Source organism: Phaenicophaeus curvirostris, chromosome Z (assembly GCF_032191515.1).
Source record: "Phaenicophaeus curvirostris isolate KB17595 chromosome Z, BPBGC_Pcur_1.0, whole genome shotgun sequence".
Classification (NCBI taxonomy): Eukaryota; Metazoa; Chordata; class Aves; order Cuculiformes; family Cuculidae; genus Phaenicophaeus; species Phaenicophaeus curvirostris.
Window position 1 is genome coordinate 61,958,571 of NC_091431.1, and position 27,489 is coordinate 61,986,059.

Sequence of the window (27,489 nt, forward strand, 5' to 3'; positions counted from 1 at the left end):
TAAACATGAATACAACAGTGTCCCAAGGAATTCTGATCTAATCCTGCAAATACCGACATGTGCATTAGCCAGCAACCTGTTAATTGTAGCAAATGCCTCCTTACTTTTGTGGCATACACTTTGGTGAACACTAGGCTCATGTTTGAAAATAGGCTTCTCGTGTCCTTTTTGGTTAAAAGTACCACCTCTGAAATGAAAGATACAGGCAAGAGAGACTCAAGTATCAGCTTTTAGTCACTTCAGGCACAGGGCTCCTATGACTTTTGCTGTTCACGAGAGTACGATACTATACGGTAAGTATTGAATCTTTTGGTAGCTTTGGACACAGAAGATGACCAAATGCATGTACCAGTTTTCAACCATGAACTCTTCAGTGGTAAAGTAATTTTGTATCAAGTATTTCCCTCTTCCAAAACACTTAGAAATAGCTCTCTGATGTATAAAAACTTCAGGAAGAGCATTGCTCTTTTTATCTTTTTGAATTGGGTATTGGTGTAGAGCACAATATCACTATTTTGAACAGAAATACCTTGTAGTGTTTTGAGAAAATAAATGTTAGGCTGAGTGTACAACCTTGAGAAAAAAAAAAAAGTTGCTACAAGGACAAAAATGTGATTTTTTTTAATCAGAGGCTCTTTCATACAAGTTGGAAAACAGCTGTACTGCACTGGGAAACAAAACATGTTGGATGTTTGAATAAATATGAGTGGGAAGTACAAAGGTCAGGTCTGGATGTGACCCAGAAACTGAATTGCACTGACCCAATATTTTTGTTCAGCTAGCCGCAGATTTGAGGGGCGTGCGAGGGGGCTGTTTTGCTGGTTTGGGAAGGAAAAAAAAAAACAACCCCCAAAAAGCTGGTTTGGACTTGGACTTTTTAACACCCGGATTCATGTAAACACACGAGGGGCCCCATCCTCCAGGAGGCCGAGGGGGTCCCGCTGCTGCCCCCCCTGCCAGGGGTCCCGGGGAGGGAGGCGGCACCGAGCGCCGGCTGGCAAGGGGTTAAACCCGCGAGCAGCGGCGGCGCTGAGGGGGAGTAGCCGAGAGCGAGCAGCAAAAACATCGCGGCGCATTCCTGGGTCGCCCTCAGCTGCCAGCATTTGATTAAAACCACATCTCTCGCTGTGAGTGGCCAGCGAATCCGCAGGCGAGGGGCGCAACCGAATATTTAACCGGGCTCCCGGTGCTCGGCCAGGCTGGCTGCCGCCCCCGGATCATGCTCGGAGCAGCTCGGATCTAGCCCGTAAGCAGCGGGGGGGCTCGGGGAGGGCGCCCCGCCGGGATGGGGCCGCGGGGAGAAACCGGCGCTGCGGAGACGAGGGGAGGGAAGGGTGTGTGAGCGCTAAGAAGCACTAGCTGGGAAGGTATAGGGACGCTAAATTTCACCGGCGTTACTGAAAGGAGTCTCCCTAGCAGCAGAGAGGAGGGATGGGTGAGGATGCTGTGAAGCAGGGTTGGGGTGGTGGGTTTGTTTTTATGACTGAGCATCCTTGCGGGCCACCCCTCGGGGTGCTGGTGGATATACTTGTTTCTGTGGTAAATGGGTATAGCTAAAAAGGTCCAGGATTAAGTGGAACGAGCCTTCTACCTCGCTGGAGAAACTGATTTTGCAGCTGGTGACACTTTATGTCACCATATGATGACACTTACGCTGGGGTAGTACCTGTGTTCTGAGCAATAGGATAAAGGCAGGTGTTGCCAATACAGCTGTATTTCTCTATGCCTCAGATCAGCTGAGGCTGGTTACTTGAGCCCTTAACAGGGAAGCATGCAAGTTCACTGGCAGGGTAGAATTACGGGGTGGGGGGTAGAGTAGAGTAGAGAGTGGGGTAGGGTGTGTTAGGGGGGAGAAGGCATTGTTTGAAGCTATCTGGCCTGAAATTTTTGCCTCAGAAGTCTTCTCTGACTTCCCTAAATGAGACTGTCTCAAATAGACTAAATCTGAGTGCATCTAGTTTTAGATTTACCCACCCTGTGCTAAGGAATAGGCATAAGTATGCTTAGGGCTGGGAGCACCTGTGTAGACAGGCAAATAGAGATGCGGATTCAATTAGAGAAAAGTATTTATGAAGCTATGTGTTCTATCTGGCTGTGAAGACTCAGCAGGCACTGGTAAATTGAAAATATGTCCTTGTATCTGATAATGACCTGTTGGGCAGGTTTTCAGATGAACTTCCACTACGACCTTCCAGGAGGTGGGTGAGGTTGTAGTTGGCTAATTGGAGAGGTGAATGAGAATCCAAAGAAAATCTTTTCAGCTGAGAAGAGGATTGACCCAGGGAGTGATCCACTGTGTCTGTTAAAAGAATCACTGCAGTTGCATCCACCACAGTGGTTCTTGAGGTATAATCAGGCTTCCAGGCTTTTCTGATTGGGCTGAAGATGTGGTCAAATCTAAAGCAGAAATTCCTAATAATACTGACTCACTAGAGTTTGCCTTTAGAGGAGGAGAACCAAGTGGTAGAAGTGATAAGGAGGATGCAAATGCTTAATGAATGTCAAGTGAACCTTCAGAAGCGGCTTAACTAGCAAACCTTGTGACTTGCAGTACAGGAGGGCTCCGAATAAAGTGGAGTGCTCCAGGTGCTCATAGTCCTGAGATAGATTCCCCTCAGCAGAGCAAACAGTTTGTGTGCTTGTCACTGTATACAGGAAACTGAGAGAATGACAAGCGTTACTCTGATAGTTCTGTGACTTACTTCAAACAAAGCTATTGGCTGAGAACCAGAGGTTGTGTTCACCACTGTCAGTTGGAGGGGTGGGCTAAATGCCAAAAATCTGGCATCAGCTTCCTTTTGCGAAGGTAGAGATGGTTATCCATTCTAACATGTGCCTTCTGCTACTTTTCAAAGTATCTCCATACATCTGCAGTACACAACCCACTTTCTGATCAAGAATATCGAAGTGCTGTTACTGCACACTGCAGGCCAGTAGCCGCTATGCATACACTTCTTGCTTAAGGCTTTCATATTGCAAGCAGATACAGAAAGAAGCACTGTAAACAGGTAAATGTAATATATGCAAAGGGTGGCAAAAACAGCTCTTGGGTTTTTGTCTCTGCAGGAAGGCAAATAAATGCACTTAGTGACGAGGGGTGGGGGGGGCTGAAATCAGGGCTTGTGTCTGCTTGGGGTGTCCAGGATAAAAAACATAGCTTGAGATATGTAGTAAATGAAAGTACATAACATGTTGTAATTATTGAACATTGTTGCCCAATCTACAGATTTTTCTCTCCTATTGCTGTTCTCTGCTGGGGAGCTTTGCAGTGCTGAGGCACTTGTGTGACCTGCTGGGTTAACCCTGTTCTTGGGAATGTTTGTGGACTTTATTCAGCAAAGCAAGTAATAGGTGAGCATGAATTTGCTTGGACAATGAAACAATAAATAGCACATCCAGAGAAAGTCAGCTTGTTCTGGAAACAATACTGATTGTGCAAATACTGCTTGCTAACTAGATTCTGTGAAAAGAAATGATGAAGAGATAGCATGAAGGTAACTTGTAATTTGCAAGGGGTTTAGAGAAAATCCTAGATCTTGCATGTAGACTAAGGGATTACTAGGAGAATCAAAACACTAGCTCCTGGAGTGAGGAGGAGCAATTATAAGGGGTCTGTATGAGCTTCTGCTGAGAAACAGAACTAAGCATAAGCTACTGCTCTTCTCCCTCAGCATGGACTCCATGGAAGTACAACTTGAGATTGTGTTAAAGGGATCAAGTATAATAAAGTGCCTAAGTACCCTGACTAAAAAAAACAGACTGACTTTAGAAACCTGATTTTGAGGCAGTATCTGGGTTCAAGGGTCTCAGGGTTATAAAGAAGCTGGATGAAGCATAGTGGCAGGCCTAGTCAATAAACAATAGGTACCAGTTTCAACAGGATTAGCTTGTTTAGAAGCTGGGTAGCTGAGTGCTGAACAAAGCATCTTCTTCCATCTAACTCTTGTCAGCCCTGGTTGATGGGGTATAGGCCATTCCAGTTCCCCTTTTCTGAAAGGATGTGCTTTGTATGTGTTATGGAATGCTTGAAGATGAAGTGTCTCAGCTGAAATGCCTTGCAGACCTTTACTTGCAACAATCTGAGATTTTTTTAAAGAAAACTCTAATAAACCTTCATGGCTGGTGCATGGCACCTTATATCTCAAAGCTTGCTTATTATGGGGCCAGTTAAGGGCAGACTATTGGCCTTAGAGCTGAATTTCCTGCTTCTGTCAGTTCATGTTGCATCCTTAAGCAATAAGATGAAAAGTAAAATACTTCATGAGGATTCTCTTGAGCAGATCTGAAAAATGGGATAATAGACCTTTACCTTGACAGGAGGCTTCATGACAATATCAGCTAGGAACTAGCTCTCTAGGCACTGTATGAGTAAGAACTAGTTCTCTAATAGCTTGAACAGCAGTTCTCGCTTCACGCAGCTGCCAGCCTGGCTGATGTAGAGTAGGATATAAGTCTCACTCTTGTCTTTGCATGCTTCTGATGTGTGGGGCATATCCGTGACATGATATCAAGACCATCATAGAAATGCAAAATTAGGTAGTCTGATCAGGATTACTTTAGTGTCTGGATTTAGGAGGAATATTGTAAACTTCTCCTAATGTACATCACAAATGCGAAACTACAGTTACCAACAGGGAAACTTACTGCAGAATAGTAGACTAGCTGTTTAGCTACTGAAGGAGCTGCAGCGGAACTCGGAGTCTTGGTTACTCCTTTTTTTGCTTCTGGTGTATATCTTTGTATACCACCTTTTTTAGATTTGCGTCTTGTTTAGTTATTCATTGCCTGTCTTGCTGCATGAAAAGAACAGGGCTGAGGCCCTTGGTAATGACTAATCTTAACACCTACAGTAACCCTTGTATTAAGCTGTGTACTTACTAATATCCAACTGAGGACTGGAACTGCTGTAGAAAAGCCTGCACTCATAAGGTGTAAACAGAATCTTCATCATACTTCTGATGAACATACTTCATCATGTGTGTAACTTCGTGTGTTACTAGGAACACTATGGAGTGACTCCTGTGGCACAGACTGCTACAACAGTTTCTGTAGCAACAGGCACTGTAGCATGGGGCTAGGTGGAGGGTTCTTCATATACTGCTAAAATGAATGTTTAAGGGCAGGTGTTCATGAGATCATCAGGCTGGGTCAGAAAACTGCAGTGCTTGACACTGACCATTACCACATGCTTATAGATTGAGTGAGCACACGAACAAACCAACTAAATCCTGTTGCTTGTACAAATACGTTCACGAACAGGTATAAGAACACTTAGTTTAGCATAGGCTGTAAAGAACATATGCTATCTCTCTGTGTAGCTTGCCCACACCCAAACTGTGAAGAGGGATAGCACTGCCAGCACAAGACAGTTAACAGCGTGCAGCTGAAATAACTTATGATAACCATTTCAGTATGTGTCAAGTTCCTGCTCTGAGAAAGGGTGTGAAAAGCATAGTTATTGGCAAGAGTCCTCTGCTATACTAACTACAAAAAGATCAGAAACAGCCTTTCTAGGCAGGGGGGAGTTAGGACTGGAGTTGGAAATGAAGTCTTTGAGCTGTTGTCTAGTTCAAACTAGTTTGCATCTGAGTAAACACTAGCTGTCTTGATTAATGACTGCTTTGCTTCCAGGTTATTTGGTATATCTAGTGAGCCTCTAGTATTGGTAGATAATCGAGTGGCACGCACTGCAGGCACATGGCCTGAGATTTGTCATCCTGTGCATAGGCAAGTGGTGCTTTCCTGAGCATTAGGTACAACAGACAACTGAACTCTGTCTTGGGAGCTGCTGATCTCTGAGGCTTCATCACTGGAAATTTGAGAAAGTAGTATAGAGGAGTGGCCTCTTAGCATGATGCAAAGCATGCAGTCTTCCTGGAAGACTGATATGAGGAAACTTCTTGTGATTAATCTAAGTATATAATCTAATAATAAGCCTGTGTTGCCAATGGAATATCTCTCTATGAAGAAAGTGTATACTGTAATATCTATCAATCTCTTTCTAAAAGAAGAATCTGGAGTTCAGATGCTGATATTGCTGGTACTTAGAGTGAAGGGGTTTCTTAACCTAAGAAATTAACTAGCAGATTGGAATCCTAAATGCTGAACAGAGATTGGACAGGCTGCTACCAAGGCTAGTTGCAAGATGCTACTTTATTCCTGGAATGACTCATAATTGGAGATTAACTGCCTAGGTGCCTGGACATTAACTGTGGACACTGGAGTTCCTGGCTTAAGAATAACTATCAAGCTATGACAATGCTAGTTCCCTTCAGTTTGAGATTAAATCTTCAGGAGCTAGATAGTGCTAGCTCATGAAAAGCATTTCACTTTCTTCCTTTAAAGTAAGCAGAAAGGAAGCCTTGCTAACATATCTTTCCAAATTTTTAGTGAGTACAGCTTGGTTAAACTGATTGTGACTTCCCCTGAGCCCTCTGTTCTAGTATATCTGTAACAGTTGTAATTATTTGCTTGTCAAGTGGAAAAAAAATATCCAAAGTAGAGCTACTGCAGTAGCTGAGTTGAGAAGAAACTAATTAACTCATAAGAAATTGTGGCCTCTTCAGTTCCACCTGTTCACTTGGCTGTGATTCAGGTGTGCTGAAAGCACTTGGAAACTTGGAATTTCTACATTCTTGCTGAAACTCAAACAGCTCAGAGGAGGCTGATGCACTGACATGATGAGAACAGACTGTTTCGTTCTGTTGATGAAATAGCACCTGGCAAATTGACTGAAATGGTGTCTGGGTAGTTTCACAGGCATGATCCTGCACCAGCAATGGTACATGCCAACATGCTGACATGCCTGTTTGGAGTACTAAGATCTTTATCTACTTTGCAGTTGGTGCTGGGGGAAGGGAGCAGTGTGAAGAAGGTACTCCCTGCTATTCCATTAAGTAGATGAATGTAAGCCGCCTTGTTTCTCATTACTGGCTCTATGTGATAAAGAAAGCTGGGCTATGTGCCATATCCTGCAACATGGGTGGGCAGTTGTAGCTTATTGCAAGAGGGTAGTCCTGTTGGTAGAGGAAGCCTTTGGCATAAGGTGTCCTTAATACCTTGACAAAGTATTAATCTCTCTTGGGTGAGAGGACAGAACATCCAACATTCCTTGTGGCAGACTGCATGAAGGAAGTTCCCAAAAGTAAAATCTTGTTAATCTAGAAATATTCTGCCCAGCAGGCCAAGTGCCTGACTTAACCGAGGTCATGATACCAAGCAAATGATCTCTTAACCACAAAGCATGTTTCAAACTACCTATGGCATAAACAGGACAATTAAAGAGGCTTTTTGAACTTAGGCTGAAAACACTGGTCTTGGTTTCCATGCTATCAAGGAATCACAAGGTGAAACTGCTGGGGGCATTGCTAATCTAGACTTTACTGATTGTTAGAATGACAGATAGCTTCACTAGCCAGGAAAGGTAAGTCAACATTCTTTTCAGTTGTCTCTTTTGTAAGAATAACCACAGAGGCTTGGGTTTAGACTTAGTGGTATAGGAACCTGTATTCAGTCACCTTTCTAACAAGTGATGCTAGTCTTGCATTCCAGACATGACAGGCTGGAGGGCAACTGTTCCCAAGCTGTCTATGAACTCTCTTCTACCACGTGTCTTCAAGCAGGTACTTATGCGTACTCTTATACATAACAAGTGTGAACAATACTTAACAGGTATAACCTACCTGTGGGTAAGGCTAGTATATTCTATGTTTTAGTCATTGGCTATGCTAGTCCCTAACAGACTAATTTGATTGCTTTAATAAAGGAAACAAACTAATGTTTGTGCTTGCAATAGAAAAAGCATCTGGAATTTTCCATCTAAATGATAATAATCTTGTGCCATGTTGCAGGAGTTTTATTTAACGTGAATGTTTAGGCACTGCCAGATGCTAGAGCAATGAGTGTTCTAGCAATGAAACAAAACACTCTAAGATGGTATTTTGACTCCTTGGCATGAATGACCCTGTTCAAAAGGCAAAAGTCTGAATAGCACACTCATGTTTCTGATATATTAATGCATGCCTAGTCCTTCTCAAGGCTCCTTGTGGCACTAACATTGCAGCAGGAACTAGGCAGAAAATGATAGTTGGTTATGCACATAAGGATTTCAGTCATACAGGGGCTCAAACAAACATGCTATTATACTGCTAATGTGGATAAATGATGCTAATCAAGATAGTCCATTATTAGTAAATGTATCTGGCTTTACAACTTTGACTCTTGTTAGTCGTTTTGTGTATTGCTGTTTGGCCTTTAGACTAGTTCTTTAGCCTGCAGAACTGAAGTCTTGAATTCACTGAAGTGAAGAGAGCTTTTTTACCAGCCTTCTGAAAACAGCTTTTCTATCCAGAACTTGATGGCTAGAGATACTTCTGAGCATACATTGTGCAGGTCCTGATACTGCCTTCTTACCAGAAGAACCTGACAAACTCTTTGAGAAGGTGAGGGGAGGGGAACAACCTCATTGGAATCACGTCCAGCACTTGAACTATTGCAATGTTTCCGGTTACTACTTCATCCTAGCAGGCTATTTTGCACTTGGCAATAAAAGCTTCTTTTGTCCTCTCCTGACCTCTCAGATTATAATTTGAGGTTAATATTTATGTGTGATAACTCTTTAAGCTGAATCATGTACTTGTAGTATCAGGGGACAAAGAAAGAGCACAGGCTGTGAAAAGGACAAAGTGTGAGACTGCTGACCAGATGTTTAGTTTATCTGCCTTGCCTCTCAACTTTTTCAGCGTCCCTAACCTTTCATCAGACAAGCTTTCATTAACATTGAGGCAGTTATTTTTGTCTGCTGAGAGGCAAAAATCCTGTCTGTTGGGTGAGGTTAATTGTCCAGTCTTTAAAGTCTGTGACAGACTACAGCCATAATGAAGATTCTCAATCCCCTGTGCATGTGCCAAAAATATATCCGTTAAGGGTACCTGCCATGTTGCCACCCCTTGCTCAAAGCATCACGTAAATGAGACTATGTTGCTCAACAAAATTTGTTTCTGGTGTGCTTCAAGTCTTGCTAAGAAACATGTATTTCAAGGATGACTTGTCACTACCAACAGCTCTTCTTGTAGGGAGTTCAGAGAAGACACCAAGAGCATAGTGTGTCCGAAGTATTAAGACTGACTTTCCCAGGGCAAGTGTGTAAAAATTTAAGTACAATGCCTGAATAGTCAATTGCCTTACTTGAGACAGTAGGTAACAGCTCATGCCTCTAAGCCTGTGTTGAAGGCCTTAAATGATCTTTCCCTAAGGAGTGATAAGTATTCACTCATCACAGGATAATCTCTATGTGAAAGGAGGAAGATACTATTAGTGGTCTTTTAATAAGCCCTTTCTGGAATAAAGTGAAAAGTGACTGAACAAAATGTGGCGTGCATCTATGAATACAAGGAAGAGCTTGGAACGCTTCTCCCAGTATAGCAACATTCATGAATCTACAGTCTCAGGGTTCTGAAATAGTGCATTTAGCATAGTAGTTAAAATGGGCCATACAATTTCATAGCGAGTAATTAAGCTGTTGTAGTAGCAAGCAAGTTATCCACATGGAGAAGGTTCAAAAGACTTAACTTAGTAGTCTGCTGGCATAGTTGCTGTAGAAATGATCTTGTTCTCCACTATGCCAGTATAACTGAAGGCATGACTGTCCTTGCATGAAAGTATGTGTATATCTAATCCTGCCGTACTGCCGGCTGGGTCTTTTCAGATTAACTCAGAATTCAAGTATAACAGAGCAGTTCTAGTTTCTTGTTGCCATACTTCTACAGCCTGAGTAAGGAAATACTAAGAGACTGAATAGTGTGAAAGGAAGCCTCCAAGCAAAAAAAAGAACTACAAACAGATGATTCTAACTTTGTTTTAATTGTTACTTGCATGTAGAACACACCAGCACTTCTAATGAAGAAGTCAGACTTCAATGTGACAAAGACCTTGCATCTTAGTGTTACTTCAAAGTGAGATTAACTGTGGTTGTATAACAGCAGAGCTGGGTGTAGCTCTACTGATTAAATTGGGGAAGCAGGATTACTGACCGGCAAGACTCAGTTCCTTGAGGTTATTATTTCTTCTTCCCAGCACAGAGCTGGGCAGAATGTCCTAGAGCTGTGACTCAGCTCCTAGAGAGTATTTCTTTGCTCTATTGTTCTCCAGGCCTTTTCCTTCTGCCCTTTAAAGAGAGGATGGGTGGTTAACCTAATGATTCAACTTCAACTCTTTCCTTCCTCTCTGCTTCTGAAGAATTTGATAAATCTAGAGAGGCTCTTTATGCTAAAAAAGACTATCTCCATCCAAAACTATACCATCAGACAAACTAGTCTAAAATTAGTGTCTTCATTTTACCTACTCAATGTGTGGTTTTCAATGGACATGCTACTTTTTAGCACAGGTGCAAGTATCCTGCAAAATCCCTGTTGACTGTAATAGTTTCCTCCTTACTACTTTGTCAGAGTAGGGTAACAAGCCGCTCTTTCAGCAATAACATTTCCTAAATAAACATAGCTTGTTGTATCAACTCTTCCACTAACATCTATTCCTACTTGGAACCACCTGAAATTTTCACAACAGCTCTGTTCCCTTGCATCAAATGTTCCCCAGCTGTGGCCAGAAAAGTTGCTTGTGAAGGACAACAGGTATGATTGCCAGAGATCTTTTCCATCTGAGCACTTTTATCTCTGATGTACCTGAGCAATGCTAAATACAATTCACAAACCATCTAATAAAATAGCTAGATTTAACTTTACTTATATTAAAAGCTAGTTCCCTTGAAGCTTCCCTCCTGGAGGCCTTCAGAGTGAAATTCTCTCAAAGACCTAGAAATTTCTTTTTTCCTAGGTTAAGAAACTGTTAAGCGTTGACATCCATTACTTTGTTAGTGGCAAGCTGGATGAGTCAGCCTGTAGCACCTAACTTAGTAATGAATTGAGGGAAGAGGGAAAGGCGGGAGTGAGAGCAAAAACCTAAAAATATTTTCTAAGTAATGGATAAAGCATTAGCTCTAACTAAAGAAAATAAGGAACAAATAGGCTACTGAGAATAACAAGCCTCTAATTCTAGAGGACATATAATGCTTCAGCCTTTGTATCTGGATAAATAGTATATCTCAAATGGTGGCCTGTATATAAAAGGTGTGGCTTGGACTGTGGCTGCTTTTCTGGATACAGGGGAAGTTACTCATATAATTTAGCCCAGCTACTTAATCATTTCAACAGTCTCTTGGCTTCACTTGTCACCCTAAAATTCAAGAGACTGACTGAAAACGCTGCAATACCCCAGATAGAAGATTTATAGAACAGTTTTTGTAGCAGATGTGAATGTCTAGTTCTTTCTGGCTTGGTATAGATGATCTTCAGAACTCCATGAAGTTAATGAGTTCTTCTGTTTGATAAGTGTGAATCAATGCTTCGGCTGTGTAGGAACAAAACATGATGACTGCACATGATTTTTTTTGAATGCATCTTGTATCTCAGAGGCAAAAGGGTCTCATGGGGTAGCCAAGAGATAGGTTGTACTAGTCCATACTTTTTATTAAATTGTAGGGTTTTGAAAACCTTAGGTTACTGTTAAGACAAGGGTGTGGAGTTTTGGGACTGAGTTTTGTTGTGGGTTTTTTTCCTGGAACAGTCTGCTTGCAGCCTAAGGAGCCTATTTGCTTTTACCTGTTGGATGGTATAATCTCAGACTTCCACTAGCTGTAGAAACGTGAACAAGATCTAGTGGATTCCTTTGTATGTTCTGGTGTCATCATCATGGGTGGTTGGAACAGATCCCAGCAAATGCTTCTTCCATTCTTTCATATCCTACTACGGAGGTGCAGCAGGCAGTGCTGAAGGAGAATGAAGCAAAATATCTGAGGTTCTATAAATAGCTTTAAATGGTAAAAAGCTAAAGGTTAACAGATTAAAACAGTGATGCAAGTGCAGCATGTGGATGTAGGTCAGTGTGCTCTACTGATTAAGTATTACTGAGGTGAGAGTTCATCACCTAGCGGCCATAACTTCATGCTCTCTGTATGCTGAGATGAACAGACGGTGAGTCAGACTTCCTGTGGTCACTACTAAAGCTCTCAGGCACGAGTAGGCTTCAATGTTCAGCAGAACAATACTGGACTAACAGGTCTAATAAGAATATTTCCTCTTCAAGGTAAAAATGTTATGTCTATCTCCTGATTGTTATTTGGATTTTTTCAAATTACAGCAAGCATAACCACCATCTCATCATGTCTACTGAAGCTGAAACTAAGACTGTCAACAGCCAGCCTGAACAACAGGCTCCACCAAAAGCACAAGCTTCAAAGAAGGAAAAAAAGAAAGGTAAGAAATGCTTGTCTCTTGAACACCTCTGCTAGTCAGTATCCTTAATTTTGTTGCACTTGCCTAAAACTAACAACACTCTTACAACATAGTTACAATAATTCTAAGGTTTCAAGCTGACTGTAAGAATTAGTAAATAGGCTAGCAAAATAAATCTAACCAGAAGGTAGACTTTTAGCTGGGTGGTTTTTTTCCTAGCTTTAAATTCTGAGCTCTGTTCCACCTGTTAAATGACTCATTTGCTGAGCATGACAGGTCTTCAAAAGCCTAGAGAAGTCCAAGCCTCCTGAGGAGGTGACCAGACCTACGACCATGCAGGTAGCTGTCAGTTTTTTAACCTGAACTTACTTTCTTGCATCCTTCCAGAGAGGGAGTGAAGTGCTGGACGCAGATACAGATTCTAGACCAGAGGAGCTAGAAAGCTCACTTAATGAGAATTATTGTAGATCAAATAATAGATTTTTTGATAGATCAAGTCACGTAAATAGAATTAGGTCATACAGAAATGCACACCTAGGTACACACTTGAGTATATATTGAGCATGCAGCGAAGAAAAGCAAGCAGTTCTCCGTTCTGGGAACAGCAGAAACGGCAGATTAATTAAGATGCTGTGTGATTACATGGATGGGGTACCAGGACTTGTAGAAATGGTGTTGGTAGAAAATTCTAGCACAAGAACTAGGAGATTCTTGCACACTAAGAAGAGATCTGACTACACCAGAACTAAAGGCTACCTTCTGAAGAGCTCATTGGCTGTGGGAAGTACAATTTCTTCTTCGTGTTTTTGCTTAGCATTTATATCCACTTGGCTGTTGCCTAGAAATATTTGTCTCTTTTGTGACAAACAATTGTTCTGAAGTCCCCAAATATTAAACCTTGGACTCTATTCTTTGAAATGAGGTCAGATTCCACAAGAGCACTGTGACCTTAAAGGAGTGACTACATTGCAGTGCACACAGTACTGGAAGGACTGAGTTCTTAGTCAGCTGTACTCAAAAGGACAATTTTAATATATACTTATATGGTATATATATTTTTTAAAAAAAATAATAAAATGACATATAGACATTTCTCTCTTAAAATAAAAATTTTTTTTTCTTTATCTCCAGGACCAGAAAAGACAGATGAATCTCTCTTGGCTAGATTCAAAGGTGATGGTGTGAGATACAAAGCTAAACTGATTGGCATTGATGATGTCCCAGAGGCAAGAGGAGACAAAATGAGTCAGGATTCAATGATGAAGCTGAAGGTAACAGCTTGAGCTGACACATAGAGAACAACTTTTGGGTAACCTTCAGAAAGCCGATCAAGTGACCATTTTGAAGTTGTGCCAAATACAGCTTATCATAGTAAAGACAAGGCCATCCTAGATGGATGTTACTTCTGAAGCTGTAACTCCTTACTCAAAGGACAGTTTCACTGATAGCTTGAATTGCTCCATTTCGTCTCTTGTAGGCATCCATTATGGATGCAAATAGTATGAAGTTGATCACAAATAGCAAGCTTGACGTTTGGATGTGGAGGGGGAACTCTGCAGTTTAACACTCATCTCAAAGTGCAGGCTGGCATCGTGTGGCAATAGTGACACCAAGACATACAGATAAGCCAGAGGGTAAATAAGACCCTGCAGCAATGAAGACTATTACTTCTGCAGCACAGAATGCTCATGTAGCTTCAATCAGGTCAGAGAAAGCTGGTAAGGATGTTGCTACTGCAGCAGAGTTGTGAACTAAGATAAGTTTTAAAGCTCAAACACTTACAGAAGAAACCAAATCTCATTCTGAGGTATCACTTAGCCTAATGAGGTATGTGTTGCAAGAGGAATGCTGCTTTAATGGTACACCTGCATAGGAATAACTAATTAGCACTACTACAGTCACAGACATGGGCTCATGATGAATATAAGGAAACAAAGTCTAATGAAAGTCTCATCAATACTTTGTTCCCTCTTTAGGGAATGGCAGTGGCAGCCCGTTCCCAGGGTCAGCACAAACAAAGGATCTGGGTGAACATCTCCCTTTCTGGTATCAAGATAGTAGATGAGAAAACTGGGGTAAGAGATTACTTTTTTTCTCCTAATAGGATTCTTAAAGCAAATTATGGGCTTGGAAGTTAGACCAATCTGAACTAGATTCTTAGATTCCTTAATGCCAGCCACATAAATTTTCTTGTGAAATGGGTTGTAATGCTGAAGCTTCCTGACAGGATAACTACATCTGATTGTGGTTAGTCGAAGGTTGATAAATATGAGTCTTGAACTGAAGCCTTCTAACAGTTTCAATCATTCTAACTACAGAGAAGAGCAGCTATTATGTCACTAGCATTTTAAACATATAGGTTTTATTGTTGTTTGTTTTGGTTTTTTTCTCCAATTCCAGGTCATAGAACATGAGCATCCAGTAAACAAAATCTCCTTTATTGCTCGGGATGTAACAGACAATCGTGCCTTTGGCTATATATGTGGAGGAGAAGGCCAGCACCAATTTTTTGCAATAAAAACAGCACAACAGGTAGAGATCAGACACCTTTTTCCAATGCTATTGTGTAAACACCATCTGGTAACGGTGTAGTGTTCTGCTGGTATCCCTATGAGGCATAGGGTCATAGCAGCACAGATGGATAGCCTTCTTCTAAAGAAAGGCGGTAGGAATTGGCTGTATCACCAATGGCTTTTGTCTTGTTTGACTAATCTGCATTCCAGAATAAAAACACTCAAGTGGCCTTGCTTACTATGATTAACTTTGCTGAACACATCCATAGACCATGGGTGTCATTAGTGAGATGAACAGAGCCATTATCGTGGACTTTCCTATACAGTGGCCTGGTATTGTCTGTGAGGAAACTAATTCTCAAGTCAAATGGTGTTTCTGGGATCACTGAAGGCAACTCTGGTCCTCCTAGAGTTAGTTCTAGGAGAGATTCTAATCCCTCTGTGTTAGGTTCCCCCATGTAGAAATACTTTAACCAGGTATTGTCCTTCTGAAGAGAATCTGCACATAAACAGTATCGGAAACAAACTTCTTGAAATTACTGCTGCATGTTATGCATCTTCCTAAATGACCTGAACAAAGTTAGATAGTCATCATTTATTAGCTTGTTATTATAGTGTCTTTATAGTAGTCCTTATAATGACTTGAAAAGCCAGGACTTAGAAGCTAGTAATTTCTTCATCTGCGTCCCTGCCTGCCCTCCTGGAGAAACTATTTGCAACTTCAGGCCCAACACAGATGGGACTGAGGAGCTCTATGTTGGAGCACGTTGGTACTTTAACAACTGTAACATCCACTCCTAAGCCTGTTTTATTAGTTTGTCAGAGTCCTGTGTTGTATTGGCTTTACTGGAATTGTATGTCCCCTGACATGGAGTCTGTTCTGACAGAGCTTTTCACAGTGAGGTGCTGCTCACCAGCCTAAAACCTTAACCAACCTGTGGACAGCTCTGACTTGCTGCTAACTGTATTTGATACAAACTTGTCTATCTGAGAAGCAAGGACTTCTGCAGCTCTAGACTGCTACAGATGTACTGTTTGTCAAACTTAACTCATTAAATGGCTTTTCCTGCAGCTGCATGCCTAAAACCCTTGACTAGGAGAAGATGATGCCCAGATGTAAACAGCAAGATCTATTCAACAGATTCTTTGCCTGAGCCAAAGGCAGTGGCTGAACAAGGGGACTTGTCGTACTTTAGACGCTGCTTCAAGCAGAAGTTCAAAATGAGTATAGTGGAGATTAGTCACCTCAGTGACCATGCAAAATGTGCTTGTTAATGGGTGTACAGGGAATGCAGGGCCTTTCTAATTCACACTAAATGTTTATCCTTATACTGGTACTACTTAAAGCTGGTGTTGGTTTACATGTTTGAGGTGATGATAATCTTACCTTGTTCTTGCCTTGCTGATCTAATTGCATCCTGCTGAAAAACAGATGTAGTATCATCTACAGATGTTGGAGTTGGTAGAAAACAGAGATGCAAAATGCTTTTCTTCTTGTGAGACTACCAGAGAGTTTATACAAACTTTGCACTTTTGAGGAAACATGATTACAACTTGCTTCTAGTGCAAGATTTCATAAGTGCATGGATTTTTACTAAAAACATAGCAGAACTTGCACAAATACAGCCACTTTCCCTGTGGAGTAAACAGTTCTAAGGTGGCTGTTCCCCATTACCCTTGGATTCTGCATAAGCTTTCTTGTGTGGAGACCAGACAGTCCTTTAAACTCTTACTTTTCCTGTTATCTCAGCCTTAGCATTGCACCATTTAGGAATTGCAACCTTACTGTTGCACCGTTGCCTCAGCAGAAGTCAACAGAGAAGTAGGACATGGCCTAAAATCTACATTCTTTTTCAGGCTGAACCTCTAGTTGTTGATCTTAAGGACCTCTTCCAACTAATATATAACATGAAGAAGAAAGAAGATGACAAGAAAAAGGTGAGTAAAATTATTAGAACTGCATTAGTCTGCATAGAAATAAAACTTGCTTCAACTTTTGGCTTGGCTTTTGAGCTCTTGTAAGACTTGACACTGAGGTCTATCTAAACACAGGATCACTTGAAGCTATTGCTTGGTAGTTGTACCAGCAGCTTGATTACCTCCTAGATCTGATAAGCTCTCCAAACCAAGAGGCTTTGGATATTCTACATGTCTAGGTACTAAAAGCTCTCTTTTTCTTTAGAGTGAAGAAGCATGTAAGACTGAGGTAAGTCACTCCAGCTCAGCCTCACTTAGTTAGGTATTCTGCTGCAACACAACTAACTTTGACTTTGATTGCACTGCCAGCATTATGAAGGCAATTTCATGTGCTCTATTATGTTGAATTGAGAGTAAAAGGGGATTACAGAACTAATACTGTGATCTCCATCATACTTCCTCTTTCTGTCCCTTGCTCTTTGAAGCCTGCAAGTCCCTCCCCTCAAGGCAGGCTTTGATATTCCAATTATTGCTAATGCTGTTATCCATCTATTACAGAATGGTAGTGAAGCACTACCTGCTGATCAAGCTGAAAAAGTGAAACTGGTAGGTTAAATTTTAGAACTCTATGCTGATACCATTAAGGAGTTCATAACTATCTGTCTCTGCATTGTGTGGGAAATAGAGTATTTGGATGTGTTTACAGTAGATCTGCACAATACTTAATTTGTGTTCTTGCAAGAGCTCTAACAGATACCAATTCTTTCAATATTTCTGGCTTAAAGGGAGTTGACCAGATGAACTTGTTTGGGGATATGTCAACACCTCCTGATATGAGCAGTCCCACAGTAAGTAGCATCTAGTTTAGCTCTCTTGTCTATTGCTTCGAATCCAGATTATAAGATCTGATTTTACTTTTAGTCCTGGTTTCTACTTTCACTGAGACATCTCTGTAGCTGTCCATAGTGTATTGTTGTCTTACAGCTGTAATACTATCTACTTACTAAGTAGAGTAGCTAATGTTATTCTTTTCCAGCAGAGTTCACTTGACTGTGTAACAGAATCATGCATTGCTAGTCATAGACTCATAGAATGCATTTGGGCTGGAGATCCAGAAGATCATTTAGTGCCAACACTCCTACCATGTGCACAGACACCTTCCACTAGACCATGTTGCTCAAAGTTCCGTCTAACCTGACCCTGAATACTTCCAGGCATCTACAGCTTCTTTGGGCAACTTGTTCCAGTGCCTCACCACCCAGAGCTGAATACAGTACTCCAGGCAGGGTCTCTCCAGAGTGGAGTAGAGGGGAAGAATTATCTTCCTTGACCTACTGGTCACATTTCTTTAGATGCAGCCCTTGAGGTGATTGGCTTTTCTGGCCTGTGTGCACACATTGCCAGTTCATTCAAATTTTCTTTCACCAATACCCACAAATGTTCATCTGCTTATCTGGCCTGTATTTATCCTTTGGGATTGACCTGCCTGGGTGCAGGACTTTGCACTTTGTCTTGTTGAACTTCATGAGGTTCCCATAGGCCCATTTCTCTGGTCAAGTATCTTAGAAATATGTACTGTTGTCATAAGAGCTATTACAGAAACTCTGCTAAAGACCTTTAAAGCTGAAGCTTATTTTATGGACAAGTGTATCCTTAAGTCCCTCAGTGGACTCCTGGCCATTCTAGATCAGTAGGTCTAGTTCAAGGTATGGCCTAACTCCACAAAAGTGTGTGTAAAACTCGTCATAGCTCAGTCGGATTCCCCAGAATCCTACCAGTTTGTTCTGGCACTGTACAGCACCATCAGCCACAATACAATTGGTGCCAGCAGTATAGCTAAGTGCCCAAGTCTAATCCTTCTACTGCCTGCTTGGTGGAGAGATGGTGTGTTAACGTCTCCCACTGGCAAGTAGCTCTCTAGTGTTAGTCTAAAGCTGAGAACGTAACTTGAAGTCACAGTAAGGCAGTGTTTTCACAGCTTGTCAAATCTAAGGACTAGAACCCTTGACTTAAGTGAAAGCCTAAGTGTAAATAGCACTTAATGACTCTCCACACTCTAGGCTGCAGAACAAGCATCTGATATTTAACTAAGGGATCATAGAACAGGTGCTTTTAACGTGGAGCTTCTGAAACTAAGTAGCTGTGATTTAACCATAGCTAGCAGTGCGTACCTTAATGACTTATAAGATGAAGCTTTAGAGCAATTTCACTGTGACTCTGAATACTTACTAGTATAATGTATTGCATACTTGGATCTCTCCTTTTGTAGCTCTTTTCCTTGAGCTTCTGTACTATGCAGCAAGTCTTACATAAAACTAACTTTGTTTTTCTTTCTGGACACATAGGAAGCTAAAGAAATTTTATTAGTGGATCTAAATTCTGAAATTGAGACCAAACAGACTTTTACAAAAGAGGATCTCTTCTTGAATGGCATCACAAGCTCTCTTCCACAACCACAGCCACTCCTCTTGCCCAAGAGTTCTTTCTCTACCAATCTCAGCTTCTTTCCCACACCTAATCCAGACCCTTTCAGTGATGATCCTTTTGCACAGCCAGACCAATCTGCACCACCTTCACTTGATTCTCTAAAATCTGCTGATCAGAAGAAGGAAAGTCTCAGTACCTTGACACCGGTGGGTAATGGTGCTTCAAATGGTGATATTGACTACTTTGGTAAAGAGTTTGACCAGATTTCTAATAGAACTGGCAAACAAGAAGTACTAACAAGTCAGTGGCCACCTGAGAGTAAGTCGCCTACAGCAAGAACTCCAAATGGGGTACCAGAGAGAGAACAGAATGGCTTTCTTAAAGCCCCAGCAAACCTGTTTGTGGAAGGTCCTTCCAAAGGAATATCTCTGCAGAATGGACTAAAGCTGGATTCTGAAAGCAATATCCAGCTCATGTCACATGAGTCTATAACAATTAGCCCACCACCACAAACTACCAAGCCAGGAAGAGGAAGGAGGTCTGTCAAGGTGAACCATGTTCAAGTAATTATTGGTGATATGCATGCTCTTACTTAGAGAAGCTGGGTGAAGGAAGCTTTTCTTTCTTCATACTGTGTTACTGGCTAAACAGCTTCACAACACATCTAATTCTTTTTTACCTGCTATACTTACTCTAACCTCTCTGCAGCCATGGTACATTCTGACATTCATGAATGCTTCATAGCAATGGTCACTAAATTATATACTCTCTTCCTTAATGCTGCCATACTTCTGTAAAGGTCTGGTAAGTATGCTGCTATACATATTGACACTTGGTATGATGCCAGAACCTGTAATGATAGCTGTATGCCCATCAACTTGTGGTTTCATGACAATGAGGTCCTAGTACAAGCTTACAGAAACCTACATGTCTTCTTAGTACCTGCATGTTGAGGGCCATCTCAACAGTTTGCCAGGATAGCTCTGGGTCATCTGCATTTTTCTTGTACTCATATGATGCAAAATTCTGCTGTTGACCTTGCCACAACTGTAAGGGCCACTGTAGACTGAGTAGGAATGTTTAGAGGGGTGGGGGGCAGAAGGAAGCTCATAGATATAGACGTTATGATAGAAAATAATTCAAATTCTACTTTTAGGTTGTGGCTACTATATATTATACCTATTTAATGCCATGCATCTCAGTAGGCATGAACAAAATGGTGAAGCTTTAGATTTTAGTACTTGTCTTTGATGTATACATTAAAGCTGCCATCTCTGCTCTAGGTGAAATAAATAAAAGCTTGTAGATCTGGTCTAAGTATTCTGGATCATGCTAGCATATGTTCTGCCATGCAATCTCACAAAGATTCTTTTTCTTTCTAGACTGCATCCAGTGACCTATTTAGCTCAGGCCTTTTTGTGCCGACTACCGGGAGCACTACCTTGACTTCAGTGGCACAAACAGGATCTGTGCCAACTAATCCACTGGACCTCTTCAAAACAAGTTCTACCACAGCACCTCCTTTGGCTGGTCTAGGTTAGTGAAGGTCTTATTCCAGATGAATAAGGTCTTATTCCTGATAACACCAGGGCAGGGGTTCTGTTTACCCTTTACTTCTTGTGTAGTCCTGTATCCCTTAAAGCCATGTGCTCTCTTGCTCTAAACTGTTAAGTTATATCAATAGTGGCCTAAACTCTGCATCCTCAACTGGGATTGGGGTTTTGCTTAAACTTTTGGCAGTGTATTGCTGTTCTAGGTACACAATGTTCAAGTTATCCAAGCACAACTTGGGAGGCTAGGGTAACGCTGCTGCAGAGTCTTAATAATCATCTGCGTAGAAGTAATTATATGGCAAAGACGTCTGTCACTCCTGTGCTAGGACTACATTCCTTCTGTTATATCAACCTCAGTTCTCAGGACTGAAATGGAGCAGAGTTTTAAAAAAAAATAAAATTATTAACCCACTTCTCTCTGCCCCAAATGATTTTTAGGTATAAATTGACAGATTTTGCAAACAGTACATGAAAAACTTTTCACTGGTGCCTCCAGTGGAACTAGTACACTCTTGTTTGAGGTCTTCAGAACACTGCAGTGCTGTGTAACAACAATCTTTCCCTCAGGTGGCTTGCCAGTAACTTCATCTCCATGGAGTGCACAGACACCTGCCTTCACTCAGGATTCATCAGCCTTTCCTGGGTCTATGATGCCTGCTCAGCCTACAGGATATAATCAATCACTTGCCTTTGGTACTCAAGCAGTGCCAAGCTGGAACCAACCTGCATCTCTTGGTTCAGCAGCCCCTCAGTCCTCTGGTCTTTGGGGACCGGTGGCACAAGTTCTACCTAGTACATGGGTGCAACCATCGAGTGGTGTAAATCCTTTCCAGAGTAGTGTGTTCCCAACATCAACACAAGCTGCTCAGACGTCATCTGTACTGCCCTCCATATCAACTACTAGCCTACCTCAGCCACCACCCAGAACTGCACCTCAGAAGGAGCTATCCAAGAAAGAGAGTGATGCTTTTATTGCTCTGGATCCACTTGGGGATAAAGAGATAAAGGATGTCAAGGAAATGTTCAAAGACTTCCATCTGACAAAACCACCTGCAGTACCAGCAAGGAGAGAGCAACAAAACATTTCAGGTATTTCTGGAGCTTTCAGCAATTATTGTAGTAGTAAAGTAGGCGTTATTCAATATAGTACAGATAATGACATAGAAGCTGTCTGCCAAAATGACTTGTAAAATCTTTTGCTTCTTCTGCTTGGGTAACTACTCAGCAATTGGAATGGCTGATCACTAGTCTTCTCTGATAGAACTACAAATTTGATTGAATGGTTACTGAAACAGAGGGTTGAAGTATTGGCTTCCCCTAACAATGCCATAGAATTGATCGATGTCAGTGGCCAAACACTGACACCTAGTGTATAAACTAATTCACTACATTGAGGTGAACTGAGCCCGTATGGTGTTAGAAGTCACATCTAGCTTAAGTGTAGTGAGGTACAGCTAGAAGATAAAGCTGTGAGGTCATGCAAAGGAACTTCTGTATGGGTTTTTTTCGTATCTGACTAGATGAGCTTTAGTGCTGCTATAAAGTTAAAGCTGTGTACTTGTTAAAGCTGTGAAGTGATTATAGCAGCATGTTTCTTTTCCTTAGAACCACCAAAGCCTGTTCCCCGACAAAGCATGGTGCCAGCTGACGGCCAGTTTGAAAGTCAAGCTAAAACAGACCCTTTCAGTGCCTCCTCTGTAAGTAGTGCTAAAAAAAAAGATCCCCCCCCCCCCCAAACCACCAACACAAGCCCACTTAAACAAAACAAAAAAAACAGAACAGAAAAGCCCAAAACAACAACCAACCTTTCCTTAACAACAGGTTGAACACTGGTTTAGTTCTGGCTTTAGAGGCTGTGGAACAAAATTTCTTGCATGTCTGTGGCTGGTATTCAATCTAACAGCGGGCATTTGTTACAAGAAGGCTACCAAAATATGATTCCATTTGGTTTGGGTCCTTAACCAGTTCCTCAAGCTGCAAGTGTTAGCAGAAGGTTCTTCAGTAGAGGGAGCTTTTATGAAAGACTGTAAAATAATGTAGCTGCAGAAGTCTTCTGCTTTGGTTATATTTACCTCCCTGGAGTAGACTGAGCAGTGTGGACTGTGCAATGCTCTTGCTGAACAAATACAAGGCTCCTACATTCAGCACACACTGGAAGAGGAAGTGGCTTAGCCACATCACTCCATTTGGGGCACAGCACTTGAAGGCGTCCATGGAAACCCTGGATCAATTCCAGAATTTTAACTTAAGTCCAATGCTTACGTTGGGCTAAGGCAACTTGGGCTACAGTTGGGCTAAAACAGACATTATCATGACTATGCTGGCTCAGTTCCAAATGAGTGTTTAGTAAGCACTGTCAGCTTTCCTGATACTTAGCCTTAGACTAGGCTAACTGCTTACAAGACTTTAGAGCCCTTTTTCATTGATAAAGCAGTGCAGTTAAGGTGTATTAGGCAGGGTCTCTGCAGTGTTCTTTCAAAACAGTGTTGTTTGGAACAGGAGCTAGCAGACACAATCATGTTAAGTAAACCTGGAAGTCCGCTAATAGCCTGTGATCTCTTTTTCCTTAGAAAGAATCTCAGAAACCACCTTTTGGCGATCCTTTTGGCAACCCATTTGCATAGATCAGGTAAGTGTTCCATTAATAAGACAACCTACTTCATTCTTTGAAAATTATTCTGGAAACCTTTGGTAAAGAGTTGGCTAAAAACTATACTAGTTTAACTTTAAAGTTTCTCTGAGGTATGGCAAATAGTCCCTCTAAGAACACTTTTGCTTGAATACTGCTTCATAGATTTGTGCATAACTGCATTATAGTAAAGGCTAACTAGCTCACTTTCTTAGAAATAAAGATTTTATTCTTCCATGTACTTAATTCTCAAGGCCACAATTGGTCTAGATTTCCTTTACTTAAGGAAAGTTAATGAGCAAATATGTGCTGCCGAACTCAGAGGGACTGACTGAATTTCTTCAGATATTGCTTTAGGAGAGCATTGGCACACTGTGCCCCATTCAGCTTTCTGAAGTTTATTCCCCTAAGTAATTGTGGGTATGTACTCTGGGTGAACAAGAGTAAGCAGAATAACAGCTGTTATGAGAGCTTTTTTAACGGGAGCCTAATGAAACTCAAACTTGTATACCATTGACTAGAGAATATGAACTGTCAAACTAGCAGATCTATTCCTCTGCCACACCTCTAAGCCTTTCTGTGAAATATTGTGTGCCTTGTAACAGAAGACAAGTGTTGCTATTTATTGCTTTAGTTTTATTTCCAGTGGCTCTAAGCTAGTTTAAGCAATAAAACTATAACTTACAGCCATCCTAACTTTAAGTCCTCTCGTCATACTAGGCATAACCAGAAAAAGACAATGGAATAACTGGACCTCTTCTCAACATGATTTTTCTACTTGTTTCACTTTGTCTGCCACTCTTGCTACAGTTCCATGATGTCTGTAATCTAAAACATGTCCAAGTGGATTGAAATGGGAACCCTCAAAGAACATGCTGTGAAGATGATAACTCAGGGTAAAGCAAATGGAGAATTGTACTCATGCTGGAGTCTTAAATTCAAATTGGTGAATGTTAATTTTACTTACATTCTTTACAATCTTCCACAGAAGAGCTTAGTAATACTAAGTCCTGTGTCTTGTAAAATATGGTCACTATACTTCCTCTTTCTGTAGCATTTAGTTCCTATATTTTTGGACAATGAATGTACCTGAGGAAGAAGTGTTACCTTCACATAAGGGAACTGAATTAGTAGGTAAAACTCTGCATCTTAAACAACTAGGTCTATTGCCTGTTATCACAATGGCAGCCAGTTGTAAAGTTAAGGGGATACTACTCAGCTCTGATTGGTGAGTGGACATATGACTTGGTCTCTGAGCCACAAAGCTGTTAGATATGTGGAATGGGGAAAAATCCAATACTTGTCTATTTAACTAATTGTAAAATTATCATTCCACCATAAATATGTAATAAAGGGACTGTGGGGTCTGTAACAGAACTGCTGGGGTCCTGAGTTCTAGATTTCTACATTGTAGGGACAGATAAGCTGAAACACTCCTTGCAGAACACTGGGTTAATCATGGACACTAACTGTTGTCTTGGTGCTAATATGGCTTTTTTTCAGGGAGGGAAATCTACTAGGATTACTTTTTTTGAGGTGGCTTGGCAGACAAATGGAACAAGCAGATGGGCTTCTTGCATGTATCTCAGTGAGTGTCCCTGATGTTGCTCCATTTGAGTTGTCACATGGTGTAGTGTGGTATGTTTCTAGTATATTAAAGCAAAAAGGCAATCACAGCTTCACTCCATGCCTAGATTCCTTGTGAACAGATGCACCATCTCTGTTGCCATTAATGAGAAGCAGTTCTCCATCTCTTGAAAACTGTGCCTTTTCTAAAGGACCTCTTTAGTAACAGATCTCTAAATCAGTTGGTTATAACTGACTGTAACAGCTACATTCTGGGCCAGTGGTGATGGCTGATGTGTCAGACACTTTTCTGTTAATGCTAAGTACGAACTTGAAATAGTATCGGTAAATCAAATGTCTAGGCTGTTTCTGAACTGGAGAGCTAAGAAGACAACGTGAACACAGCTTTAGTACCCCATTCAGTCATGCAATTAATGTTGTATATAAATGTCTCTTGCACTTTCTGTAATGCAAAAAAAAAAAAAAAAAAATTTGAATATTTGACTCAAACTGGAAATATGGAAGCTTACGGATGTTAAACTGTTAAATAAAACTGTACTATCTCAAGTAATTGTTACTTAATGACATTAAAATGAAGCAACAATTCATACCAAACATCAGTGTGGCTCTTGATTCTGTCCTTCATAACTCAGTCTTGTGGTCTAGTTGACTCTAGGAGCGCAGAGGCTGCTAAAAATTATTTCTTAAATGATGGTTAAAATAGCTGTGTGATAGGAAGGCCTTAAGTCTTCATGCAGCTTCTTGCGTTAGGCCTCTGCAATAAATGTTGTCCCTCAGTAAAAAAAAAAATCCTCAGCTGACTTAGTAAACTTCCCCTAGAAGCTCATCTCATTATCTGCTCAGTCTGAATTTGCTTCTCCTAAAGATGCTTTCTTACTCCCTTCTGCAGGACTGAGAAAGCTAGGTACTTAAATTGCATTGCATTCAGAAATTTGATTAATTTGTCTATTACAGATTTGCAGAAGGTCTAAACTAATGCTGGTAAAACTAAACTAGAACATTTAGCTCACATTCAGAACAGATTTTCAGCTGTAGTGCAGGTAGTGAAAAAGAATAAATCTGTTAGAAAGCTACTGGTTTAGATTAGCCTTTAATATTGGAGACAGACCTGTGACCTATCAGCCTGATATATCACTGAGTAAATAGAAAAAGTGCTCACTTGCTTACTTCTAATGCCATTTGATTGGTATGGTTAAGGGATTGAAAACAACTCATGGAAGGCTGCTGGTATACAGCTTGAAATATAGGACTTGCAGTGTTTCACAGAAAATCACTGCAGTGGGAAGGAGTGACTTTATTTTTTCGGCTGCATGGCATCATGTAATTTCATACTCAAATACCATTGGAACTAAAAAAAAAAAATTACTGTATTGGTGATTGAGTGGAGAATTGTGTTTACCAGCATTTGAGTTAAGTATTTAAGTGACTGTTATCTTGCTCAGGCTAAAATTACCAGTCTTGCTGTGCTGGGGTTTTGAAACAGCTGTCAGGAGAATCACTAAAAGCTGGTTAACAGGACCTCTTACAGGCTGGCCAAAGATGCTTGATGGTCTGCTAACTTATTTTAAATAGCTGCTTATTCTGGTTTAGTCTTTGTCTTAAAGAATCATGAACTGTAGTGTTTTATATATCATCAATTGAAGCAGATTTCATGAAACAATAGAATATTGCAAGTGTTTGTCTTGCAATACTCAACAAATGAGTTTCATGCAACTGGATTTATCAAAATGGACTGGTTTGGCATCATATTTAAGTTCCTCTAAATGAAATTATCCAAAATTAAGGACCGAATAAGGGGAAAATAATGCTTGCCCTATTCCATACTCTCCCCTCTCCCTGCCACAAAAAGGGAGGAACATAAAAAATTAAAGGTAAGTTGTTTGTTTGGGTTTTTAACTTACCCATGGTAATTTCGATTATCCTTATACTAGATAATTATTTTAAGCTTCCATTGAAATACTTAACCTGCTGTTTAGCAGTTAAGAATTATTTATGAGTCAGTTCTGTTCTTGTGACTGTCCAACACATGATGACTTAAATCTGGATTACAGCAAACTACTGAATAGGAATGCCCTTATAGAAAGCTAGCTTGTGGTTTGGATTTTGGTGACAGAGTGAAAGCTAAAAGAGTTTTTTGTGGTTTTGATGGAGCATAAAATCGTGTGGTGTTCTATATTGGCTAGGAGGGAAAGAAAAAGGAATCTTGGGACTTTATTTCTCTAGTACTCCAAATGAAGACTCCGAAGATGCTAGACGCTGAATCTGCTCTTGTAAACAGCTCTGCTTTAGAAACTATTTGTTCCTTACATGAGTCACTGTTATGACATCTTTTTACTGGGAAGTTAACTGTTCTTATACCTAAACAGAAAATGTCTTTCCCATATTTAAAAGGTACTAGTAAACAAAAGTGGATTGTTTTTAATCTTGAAACTACTTTACACTATTTCCCAGTCTCCACGCAGGAAAAACTGGAATTTTCTGAAAAGTGGACTTTAGAGCATTTACCATAAATCAGTTTTGGCCAGTAACTGGCATTCCTCAGGAAACTGCTTTTTGTTTGTTCTCTTGGTAATAAA

General features: G+C 40.9%; 1 protein-coding gene across 4 annotated transcripts; it reads left to right on the forward strand.

The window, feature by feature from the left end:
* Positions 1-1,141: 1,141 nt before the first annotated feature.
* Positions 1,142-25,507, forward strand: DAB2 (DAB adaptor protein 2). Of its 4 annotated transcripts, none has more exons than XM_069879823.1 (15): positions 1,142-1,246; positions 12,193-12,308; positions 13,419-13,558; positions 14,264-14,362; positions 14,688-14,819; positions 16,658-16,738; positions 16,983-17,006; positions 17,276-17,323; positions 17,503-17,565; positions 19,063-19,692; positions 20,527-20,680; positions 21,265-21,786; positions 22,303-22,394; positions 23,268-23,326; positions 24,047-25,507. In XM_069879823.1, exons 2-14 carry the CDS (start codon positions 12,215-12,217, stop codon positions 23,319-23,321), a joined length of 2,133 nt encoding a protein of 710 aa, XP_069735924.1. In that variant the 5' UTR covers positions 1,142-1,246; positions 12,193-12,214; the 3' UTR covers positions 23,322-23,326; positions 24,047-25,507. The 4 variants fall into 4 exon arrangements, with proteins under 4 accessions (XP_069735924.1, XP_069735926.1, XP_069735927.1 ...); XM_069879826.1 differs by having other exon boundaries at positions 1,143-1,246; positions 19,063-19,350; XM_069879824.1 differs by lacking the exon at positions 1,142-1,246 and adding an exon at positions 6,891-6,906.
* The last annotated feature ends 1,982 nt before the right edge of the window (positions 25,508-27,489 follow it).

Bases quoted from the DNA above. Each gene is read 5' to 3' on its own strand.
- DAB2 (XM_069879823.1), top strand. From the start codon at position 12,215: ATGTCTACTGAAGCTGAAACTAAGACTGTCAACAGCCAGCCTGAACAA. The intron at 14,363-14,687 runs GTAAGAGATTAC...CTCCAATTCCAG, and splicing joins TAGTAGATGAGAAAACTGGG to GTCATAGAACATGAGCATCC. The intron at 22,395-23,267 runs GTAAGTAGTGCT...CTTTTTCCTTAG, and splicing joins ACCCTTTCAGTGCCTCCTCT to AAAGAATCTCAGAAACCACC.